The sequence below is a fragment of the Sceloporus undulatus genome, chromosome 5 (genome assembly GCF_019175285.1).
Source record: "Sceloporus undulatus isolate JIND9_A2432 ecotype Alabama chromosome 5, SceUnd_v1.1, whole genome shotgun sequence".
NCBI lineage: Eukaryota > Metazoa > Chordata > Lepidosauria > Squamata > Phrynosomatidae > Sceloporus > Sceloporus undulatus.
The window spans coordinates 183,861,030-183,872,016 of NC_056526.1; the positions used below are offsets into that span (position 1 = coordinate 183,861,030).

Below are 10,987 nucleotides of genomic sequence, written 5' to 3' on the forward strand. Positions count from 1 at the left end.
ACATTTTCCTGCCTCCTCACTCTCACAGATAACAATGATGCTGGTTGTGGACAAGGGAAGTTGTAGTGTAGCACATCTGTCCATCTTAGAATGGGTCAAGCAGGTCTTATCTACACATACATTTGACAGGCAGGACTTAACTCTGCAAATTAAAAAGTATATGTTTGAGATACAAGCTGGTGTTTCATGTAATTGACTGATTAACGTAACAGTGACATGTCTAACCATACTTCAGAGAGAGTGGTGGTTGTTGTAGTGGTGTGCCTTCAAATCATTTCCAACTTATAGCAATCCTAAGGCATGGTGTTTTCTTGGCAAGATTTGTTCATAGGATCTTGCCTTTGCCTTTCTCAGAGGCTGAGAGAGTGTGACATGTCCAAGGTCACCCAGTGGGTTTCCATGGCTTAGTGGAGATTTGAATCCTGGTCTTCAGAGTAGTAGTCTAACACTAAAACCACTACACCATGCTGACTCTCTAAAGAGAGTGATGTCATATAAAAACTGGGATAGGTGAAAATTTCAAGAATTCAATGTGGTTGTGATGACATTTAAAGCCCTAAAAGGCTTGGGAGCTTGATAATTAAGGGAATGCCTCTACCCATATATGCCTGCCAGAGGATTAAGATCTGCTGTGTGGGGTCTCCTTTGTGTCCCACCAGTGAAGTCTGTACACTATTTTGGGACATGGGAGAGAGCTTTCTCAGCTATGGCATCCCAATTGTGATATGCCTTCCCCGTGGAGGCCTGACTGGTGCCAATATTCATTTCATTTAGGTGCCAAGTAAAAACTTGCCTGTTCATAAAGACTTTTGTGCCTCATTAATGCAACCCTAATACTGTCATATATAGTTTTTAAAACTTTAAAATCTTTTAAATCTGTTTTTAACTCATTGTGGTTTACACTATATTTTAGTTTATTTAAAATTATTATAGTCTAGTTAGCGTGATGAATTGCAGGCATGGCAGAGCTACACATGTGCAGCAACCATCAGGTCTTAATAAGGAAATTGGATAATAATTGAATGAATAACAACCAAATATCTCCTTTGAATTTATTTAGTGGTTGGGAGGGCTCAATTACTGGCTTATCCTTAAGGGTAAAATACTTTTTTCTGTAGCTTATGTTCATAGTATCATCAGGCTTTAATGTTCTGGTTTTAAAATTGCTTGCAGGATGGAATATTAGATCTCATTCTTATTGGCTAGTATCTAAAGACATGCCTTATTAGTACTGTGTGTCCAAGGAAGTGTTGTGTTTTGTAAGTTAAACAGCAGCTTTTCATGCCATGTAACTAACTCTTGAAACCGAGGTTTGTGTGTGACTGGGTTGGAGGTATGATTGATGATTTTAAGAGAAGTAAAATCACCTGGGTATTTCTGTGTCCTCAAGCACACTTCAAGTAGGTCTTGCAGACTGCAGATTATTTTTAAAGGGATCTCTTTAATTTCCATTTCATTCCAGATATGAGTACCACTGGGCAGATGGGACAAACATAAAGAAGCCAATCAAGTGCTCAGCACCAAAGTACATTGATTACCTTATGACCTGGGTTCAGGACCAGCTGGACGATGAGACACTATTTCCATCCAAAATAGGTATTTTTTTAAAAAAGAGGGGCTTTAGTATATTGTCAGTAATAAAAATTGTCTGGATTAATTTACAAATTGTGATCAACTGTGTTATTTCTAACACAGAAGGAAACAATAACCCTAACCTGAAGGGGAAACCACACATTTGTAAATACAGTGGACCCTTGTTATTGTATATAAATAAAAATTATAGTCTAGCAGTTTTTACAAGACTGATTTTAACACTGATTCCAAAAGACTTCATGTGTGGGCCAGAACATATGTAATTGTAACAATCCTTGTTTTAAAAGAAAGGATTTTTTAAAAAATGAACAGCTACATTTTCTGTGCTTCCTTTAATTTTGGACAGCAACATTTATTTTATTAGAGAAAGGCAGTATTGAGGGAAGCCCCAAGAGCCATTTTGTTTGAGCACCATTATTCTGTTGTTGGCTCTTATTGTTATACAGTGCTTTTTAAGAAACAACACTATGTTTGGAGATTGGTGTGCTGGTTTACTATTGTATTTTTCCTCCCATATGAGCACTAAAGTCATTGTTTTGTTAATATAGCTGTTTTAAATACGTTATTGTTTCAAATCAATCAAGACATTGTTCTGTTCCAAGAAAATGCCTTAAGTTCTGAAATCACTTTTTACCTGATTTTTGTAAATGATAAAATGGGACTTGTTTGTGTTGAGTTTTGTTAATTTCTGAACCACTCATCAGATCCTATTATCATTAGTAGATTGTGTAATAACACCTTTGTGAAAATGACAATAGTTTTTTAAAAAATATATTTTGAATGTTTCTATTTCACACTTTTACTGTGAGTGTTAAAGAGGCTGTAGTCCTCAGGTTTTGAATCCCATAAAATTATAGTTTTGTTTATTGATAAACTTGAATGTCTTGAAAATGTTTGAAAACTATGCATTCTTAGTTTTATTGAGCATGCTCTGTGGCCATGCAAAGCAATGAGCAATATCTACAATTGCAGGATCCAGACTGAAAAATACCGGTATCTTGGCTTTATGTCTCTGTAATAGTACCCGTATCACAGGTAAACCTCAGTGGTCAAATAAATTGAATTGATGGAGTTCTGATAGTAACGTTGTAGTCTTCATGGCTACTGGTCTCCTGTTTTTACTGGAAAGGTGACATGGAGAAAGATTTACTTAGCTTTTCATGGGCCATGAACTGTACTCTTGCTTAAGCACTGAACTAAAAAGCTAACATGTAGTTAAGTCCTGAGAATATGATAGCTTTTGTAAGTACAGTAGCTATCAGACTGAAATATTAAAAATGAAGAATTCTTTTTGTTGATTTCTAGGTGTTCCTTTCCCAAAGAACTTCATGTCAGTAGCTAAAACCATCCTAAAGCGTCTCTTCAGAGTGTATGCTCACATCTACCACCAGCATTTTGATCCAGTCATCCAACTTCAAGAAGAAGCACATCTGAACACATCCTTCAAGCACTTTATCTTTTTTGTTCAGGTAAAGTACTACAGAAATCACTGCTGCATTATCCCCCTCTAAAGTGGAATAGACTCCAGTACTCCTTGCATTTTCTGGCACTTAAAGCCATAAAATTAATGTCTTCATATTATTCAAAACCTTAGTAATCTTTTGCTGTGATCTTAAAGGTGCTGCCATGCTGTGTAGATGGTACCCTATTCTCAATAAAATTGTCATAAAGTTGTACTTAAAAAAACCTCTCTCTCTCTCCCCCCCCCATTCTCTCTCATATATGTATATGCATATATGGATATGTATATATAAAAATATAGATATAAATACAGATAGTGGAGGCATTAAGGAGAGAAGGGACCGATAAAACTGCAGCCTCTGCTGTCTGATTTCAACACATTTTCTACAAGCATATGATGAAAGTAGACTTGCTTTTTTATAATCAAACCTGCAATGTTTATTGGCTCTTCCACACGGAGGAGGCAAACATTAATAAAACGTGATTAAAACGTGGTAATAGCGCAGTCGAGGAATATTGTCACACCCCCCCACACTTTTCCCATTTGTGTGCAGTGCATAAACTGTAATGGACGTGTCATTGTGTAATAATGGAAGCTCCCATTATTACCCAATGATGTGTCCATTACAGTTTACGCACGGGACATGAAGGGGAGAAGCGCATGGGGGTATGATAATCTTCGCCCTGATCACGCTATTACCACATTTTAATCATATTTTATTAACACTTGCCTCCCATGTGAAAAAGTCGCATGACTTGACATATGAGCCACTTTTCATCTTATGTGACACTACGTGTTTCCATTAATATGTACATGAAGGTTGTGTCTAGACATCAACCATAGTGCATTTTAATTGCCTATTTAAGAATATGTAAATATGATTATCAGAGCAAGGTACAAATCTTGGAATATTTTTTATCTAGAATGACACCAAGTCTCATATCACATTATGTGTTCCTTACAGCAGCAGATTTCTTTTGTTATAGATGTTCATTAGCATACAGCCACCAATCTATAATTAAAAACAATGTATCTGCTTTCCTAAATACAAGTTCTGCAACAATGCTATACAGATTCAAGAACATTGTAGAGCTTTACTCAGGGAAGTGGATCTCCTCTTATCTACCCACAAGAGCTGAGTTTGGGTCTCTCTGCAAATGCTTGAAGAGCTGAAAAGAATACCTTCCTAAGAGGTTGTGTTCTGCAGAAACTTGAAAAACATTTTCTGTTAAATTTTCTCCACAATATGAAGTTTAGTACACTTTTTCTCCCTCATGTTTTGGTCTTTATTTAAATCATAGTTTAGATATCTGTGGCTCTTCTTTGTGTTCAGGCTCTCTAGCATTACCCACTGGTTCAAGGAGCCCATAAGATAACGTTGTTCTTTACTATTTGGGTTAAGTAAAGCTGTTGACAACTTAATGGATAGTCCATTAAATGTCCAACTGATATTTTTGTTTTTATTTCTACCTCCTGCAGGAATTTAACCTTATAGACAGAAGAGAACTTGCTCCACTGCAAGAACTGATTGAAAAACTCACTTCGAAGGACAGATAAGCAGAAATGTATTTGTGCAAATCACTTGTTTCTTTAAGCAGGCATGTGGTGTTTTAGGGATTTGGGCTGTAATTCTCTACACACTAATTGAGATCCATGGGACTTACTTTTAAGTAAGTGTATAGAGATTTGCAGCCTTTAATTTTTTTGTTTTTAGGAAAAAAAGAAACTTGTTCTGTTTTTATTTGGGCAACCTAGATTCATTCTCTGTGCTTTTATTAGAGGAACTCCTTTCTCTTTTAGTGAGACACACACAGTAAATGGCTTTCTGTTATTGTTCATTGTGTACTTTTTAAGAAAGAGGTGTGTTGAAAAAGAAAAAAAAACATGCTTGTTGGGAAAATGTGACTGCTGGCTGTATGGGTTCTGCATTGCCAGTTGGAGCCCATTCTCAGAAGGTCCTTATAGAGACAACCTTCTCTAAGTGCCTTGGCAGACTCTCTTCTGAGGTACAAAGCACATACAAAGAACATTGCTGGAAACAAAATACACAAATTGCTACCCAGGACACTTACTAACACTTGTTATATATAAATAAATATGTGTAGAACTTTTTAAATAAGCCATAAAATTTCTATCAGTGATCTCCAGCTTTTAATATAAAGCAATGCCTTTAGAGATGAATGTGGGCTGTAGAAGGAGGAGTGAGAGAGGGGCTCATTTTAATTTTTTACTGTCCTGTTCAGAAACCCATATGTTAATTCTTAGATCGTTGGTGGACCAAGGATAGCATGGGGTTGATAACTTCCTTCTTTTTGCTTGCATTTTTTCTGCAAACATTACCTTCTGATTTAGATCAGTCAGTAAGATAGTTTTGGTGGTTCATACAGATGAAACTATACTATAAGCTTTCTTTCCCAATAAATTAGCAGTTTTGCAAGGGATCAGATTAAAGCAAAAGTGAACAGTGGTGCTATCAAAGAATCTTTTTAAAAAAACAAAGAACATTTCAGATAAATCCATGATAGTAATTTTAGTGTTGGAATAGGAAGCCCAGTTCATTGAGAAATACCCGTTTCTTAGCTATTATTTTTTATAAAATGAATAGAAAGTGTCTCAATCGCTTTGTCATATAGAACACTTGACATTTTATTCATCCTAAACATCCTTTTGTATTATGAGTTGTGCCAAGAAAGAATAACTAAATGCATCCATTTTCTTAATTGGTACAGGACATAGTTGGGTTTTTTGTTTTGGAGGCTGATTTACATGTCTCAGTTTAATTTTAGTCACCTTAATTTTGAAGCAGTTGGGTCTTTCCCCCTTCTATTTCCCCATCCTTTCCAATGAGGAAAAGGGCCATTATTCTATAGTGAGGCATGTAGATGACCGTTGTCAAGAGCCAGTGTCTGATAATGTTTATGGTAGAACTTGGAGAAATTTCTTTCCTTGGCATCTGAAACTTGACACTTCTCTGAGGGTACAGTGTTAATTCAAAAATGCCATGATTGTTTGATAAAACCAGTGATAATGTCACCTCTTCCATCGCAGCTTTTACAGGGTGGTTGAAAGACCTGGTTTGTGTAACTTTTAAGTGGGCCTCCATCCTTGGATTAATCTGAATTGGAGCCCTCATCAAACATTACTATCCTGATGGCAACACATCACAGACATATGGTCTCTAACTATTAACCCACAGTGTTTAAAATGCATACATGTCCTTTATAAATTCTCATGTATACAACTGCTTCTCATTGTGTGTTTTAGTGTCCACAAGAATACATACATGTTGTGTGTGCTTTAAGCTTTACAGTGTTAACAATATGTTCTTGGGATTGAGAAGTGATCTTGATTTCCTTGTAACATAGGCATAAAAAAAGCAAGAATAGCCACGATCACTTTTATCTAGCCCAACATCATTCATGCTTTTGATTTTGAAAATTTATTTTTTTTACTGATTTTCCATGTTCTGTTTTTGGCCATGCTTGATTTTGGAAGTCATACTGATTGAAAGTTCAAGTAAGTATGACAGTCTTATTTTCAAAAGAAGTTTGGAAGTACAGACACTTTACAAAATGTATCCCACCCACATAGTCATTTTAATACTGTATTTCAAAAAAAATTGTTTTAGCAGAGGGTGGGATTTTGCCACATCTTCGATTGAAATATTATAGGATCTGGTACTTTGTAGTAATTTTGAATAGTGTTTATTTTAAGGTCTTATTTAATACTTTGGCCATGATACTTGCATTGCATAGTCTTAGGACTTGAAATAACATTATTTTAGGGACGATGGTAAATATTAATAAGGCTCTGAACAGAGTGTGTCAAGTTTCAAATGCTTGCTGGCAAGAAATAATGCAAATTTTGATTTGCATTTATTGTTGACTTCCCCACTGGAAACTAAAAGCCTGGATATCACTGTCTCGCAGTGCTGTTGGTTAACCTTTGCTGAGTGCATTAAATATGAAGACAAAAACATTTAAGATACAAAGGCAGTGTTTAAACTGAGTGTTGCTTTTTTTGTATTGCATTGGGGATGTAGAGTGCTTATTTTTGGTCTTCAGAAGATTGTTTATTGTGTAAGGATGCATTAAAATGCAAATCTATAAATGTCTCCTTGATTTTTCAGCTGACCAAGCCTCTTGAAAACCAAACACTGTGGTATCATTAAAAACAAAATCATAATCTGGATCTGGATTTTGATTTTGATTTTAAAGGGATATTCTGTCAGATACTGGATATCTATTGGGTATTAAAGAATGGATATTGAATACTAGGAACTGACTTCTTTGTCATATCTAGCCATTTATTAATTGTCCTTCTTCTGTGAAGGAAGAGCCTTAGAGCTTCAAGAGGCTGAAACAGTTTTACTCTTACTTCAGTTATTGCTGTATTGCTTTTTTTCTTGGTGATATAATTAATAATTTCTAGAGGTGTACTCTACCTCAGTTAAATGAGACTGAGGGTGCATTTGCACTATAGAAATAATGCAGTTTACTCTACTTTAAGTGGTAGAGTTGGCAATAGAATCCTGGGATTTGTAATTTTACAAGGTCTTTAACCTTTTCTGCCAAAGGCTGCTGGTGCCTCACAAAACTACAAATCCCAGGATTCTGTAGGATGGAGCCAAGGTAGTTAAATTGTTGCCACACTTGCAACATAGATGCATCCTGAGCAAAAGTGGTGGTTTAAATAGTAGCTGCAAGTCCATTAAAACCATTTGTGTTGTGCTTTCTGAAGTCAGTGATAGATTTGATCCCAACAATTCACATTGTTATGACTGAAATTTAAAATACTATACTAGTATGTTTACTTTACATATTCACATCAGGGATCAATGCTAACTGTTCAAGTATTAAATGTCCCATATTCTGTTATTACTGGTTGCAGGGCTTTGGAGAAACAACTTTCCAAAAAGACAAAGAGCCCTTTTCCTTGTACATGTGATTTTTTTCTGTTACTGCTTACTATGCAACACTGAATATTACAAGTTACCTTAACATAGAAAAACAGAGTCTGTTAATATTTTAGAACTAGAATTTCCTTTTCAATCTTCCTTCTGAGGCAAAAAGCCAGTTTGCTGCTATTGACTCTTCTTGGGGTTTTTTAAATTAACCTTTCCCTTGCTTTTCCTTGAACCCATGCCTTGGATTACCATACAAAATTATAATTTTTTTTAAAATTAGCTTTTGTGGTTTGGCAGATACCTTAAATCAGCCAAATATATTATTTTCCCCCAGGATGCTGTATTGTAGATTAAAAACTAGCTCTGCTATGGTTTAACATTAAGGTGGACCTGCCAATTTCCCAACTGCCACAATGTCATATTACCTAAAACACTGGGAGGGGGTGGGATTACTTAGCATTTCTTTTCCTTGGTAACAACTATTTGGGTTTTCTAGACTGCATTTCTAGAAGCACTAGCCAATTTAGAGTGAGATATTTACATTTATATAAAAGATTAGTTGGCATCTTGTTTCTGTCACTTTGTATGCACCATTTCCTTGTTTGAAATATAGTTCCCTCCTAAAACTGCAATTTCAAATTTTAAAATGCTTTGGTTTGCTTCCCGCCCGCCTCCCTCCAAGAGCACTGTCCTTACAATAGTTTTTCATGGATTACTGTATTTTTAGGGGAAATTAATTTTTATAGCCACTAAACTGTATTCATTATTTTTCTACGTGTATAACTAGGTCATTTGGGAACACAAAACTTTAGAAGGGCCATTTTGTTCCATTTTTAATACATTTATTTGCAGATAGTGTGTTGCTAAATATTGCCATAATAACCAATACCTTTGACATGTGGTGGCGTGGGAGAAAAGACTTGAAGATAATTACTCACTGATAATCCTGGTACATACATACTATAAACAGATCCATCTAATTGACAGGGTCTTAAGAGTCAGAATGGTGGAAGAGAGACTTAAAAATATTGAAGGACCACTTGCTTTTTCTGCTCTAGACCAGGGCAACACAGAGGAACGGGATGGCTTCTTGATGTAGGCTGAAGAGTCTGTTATGGCTGCAGCTTCTGAATGAAGCAAGTTTTATACATATACATTCAGCAGAACTGAGTAGTCAAGATCTTACACTTCAGGGTGGCTATGGTGAGAAGGGTTGTATCTTCATGTGCAAGTATAGCAGAACGTATTGTAAGATTTGAATCACTCATCTTGACAAGCTTTCCATGTAATCTGTGGTGGGAATATTCAAGCATGCAAGAATTCTGTATTTTGAAGTAGTACAGGCCAGGAAAAGTTACTGTTCGATTCTGCTGACTAAATTAATTGGACACCCTGGTATTTGTCTTATGCAATGTCTGGAGGTTGCCTTCATGTATGAACTCACCCAGTGACCCCACCATAAACCTGGTCCTGGGGCTGCTTATCTAAGGCAAAAAGGTATTGAGATGCAACACAATCACATCTGCATCTTTAAGTACTTCAAAGCAGCTGGACAAAAAGGCTTAAAATACAAAATGCAAACAGAGACCTGTACTGTAAAGCAGACTGTGCCAATATTACTTTGATTTGTAGTCATTATTGATCATTACTTGTTTTAAATGAAAACAGCTTTTTGATTAAAAAAAAGTTGAATGTCTGAAATTTCTGCAACACATGTATTCGAAAGATGTAAATAATGTATACAGATTGTTGTAAGTGATGGGATGAAATAAATATATAAATTCTAGACTTTTTCAGTAAGGAACTGAATGCTGTTTATAAGAAGAAAAATAAATAGCTATGTTTGACCATGATTGCCTTTTTTCCCCCTTCTCATCCTTACCAGTTCTTGTTTGTAGATGGGCATTCATCATCTGTCTAGACATTGTACACATCTGAGCATTCCACATAAACATTACTGTGTGTAATTACCTCACCAGAATTTGTGAACTATTTGTATTGCAAGCAAATCTAATAGCAATAAAATGAACCTGATCTCCTTCCATTTCCTTAACTCATGGCACTGAAATGTTGACAAAGAAGTTAAGTTCCAAAAGTGGGAGGCAAGACCACTCACCAAATTCTAGTCAGTCAGAGCTTGCAAATGTTAATTTTTAGGCGACAACACCTAGAATCCCGCAGCCAACATGGCCATGACATTGTAGCCCCCACAAAAGAGCAGTTGCCACTAAGGAAGCACTATCATTTCTATTAAGTGTTTTCCCATCCCCTTCATACTTTCAAGTTGACCTCGAATGAGACATCTCCAAGACACCCTATCTTTTACAGCCCTGTTCATTTCTTGCAGACTCATGGCCTTGACTTCTTTGATTAAATCCATCTGTAATGCGGCCTTCCTGTTTTTCTGCTGCCATCTGACCTTGTATTAATGCCTTTTAGGAGTAAAAGAATTTGAGGGGGGGACTAAGGGCTGTGCAGACTGGCCATTAAGGCCAGCCTGGGGGTGGAGTTGGGACGTGGTGTCCACATGACGCATTCCCCGATTCTGCCCCCAGGCCGCCGTAACACCACGTGCCACATGACATGGCGCACTGTGTGATGGCTCTCCTCTGGTGCTGTGTCTAGATGATGCAGTGCCAAAAGTGCACCATAAAGCCGTAGCTACAGCGCCCTTTCCAGGGCGCAAAAAGGAGCTGCTTTTTGCGTTGCAGAAAGACCAGATTGGGGCTGCAGCATGCAGTTGCCATGGCCCCTATCTGGCGAAGACAGGGGCAGCTGCAGGCCGCCTCTTCAGGGATGGTCTGCACAGCCCCTAAATTACTGTCACTTGAAGTAGTCTCAGAAAAGGCAGAAGAACCTAATATTCAGTGGCTGTTTTCTGCTTTGGGAGGCCTGCTCTTCTCTTAAAATTGCTAGGACATCTGAAGAACTACATGATCCTATCTGCTGTATGTCTCAAAACAGCCAGGATAGGGTTGAGCCCTCCACTTTCCCAGGTTGGCTGGTATATGTGGTAGTGGGCTCCC

The 10,987-nt window shown here is 37.0% G+C and overlaps 1 protein-coding gene across 1 annotated transcript in view; it reads left to right on the forward strand.

Moving 5' to 3' along the window:
• Positions 1-9,814, forward strand: part of MOB1B (MOB kinase activator 1B) — a 46,700-nt gene extending 36,886 nt beyond the window's left edge. The window contains exons 4-6 of the mRNA XM_042468004.1: positions 1,463-1,596; positions 2,899-3,062; positions 4,535-9,814. Coding sequence (XP_042323938.1) covers positions 1,463-1,596; positions 2,899-3,062; positions 4,535-4,612 — 376 coding nt within the window. The 3' untranslated portion in view covers positions 4,613-9,814. The remainder of the gene's footprint in view (positions 1-1,462; positions 1,597-2,898; positions 3,063-4,534) is intronic.
• Positions 9,815-10,987: the final 1,173 nt, after the last annotated feature.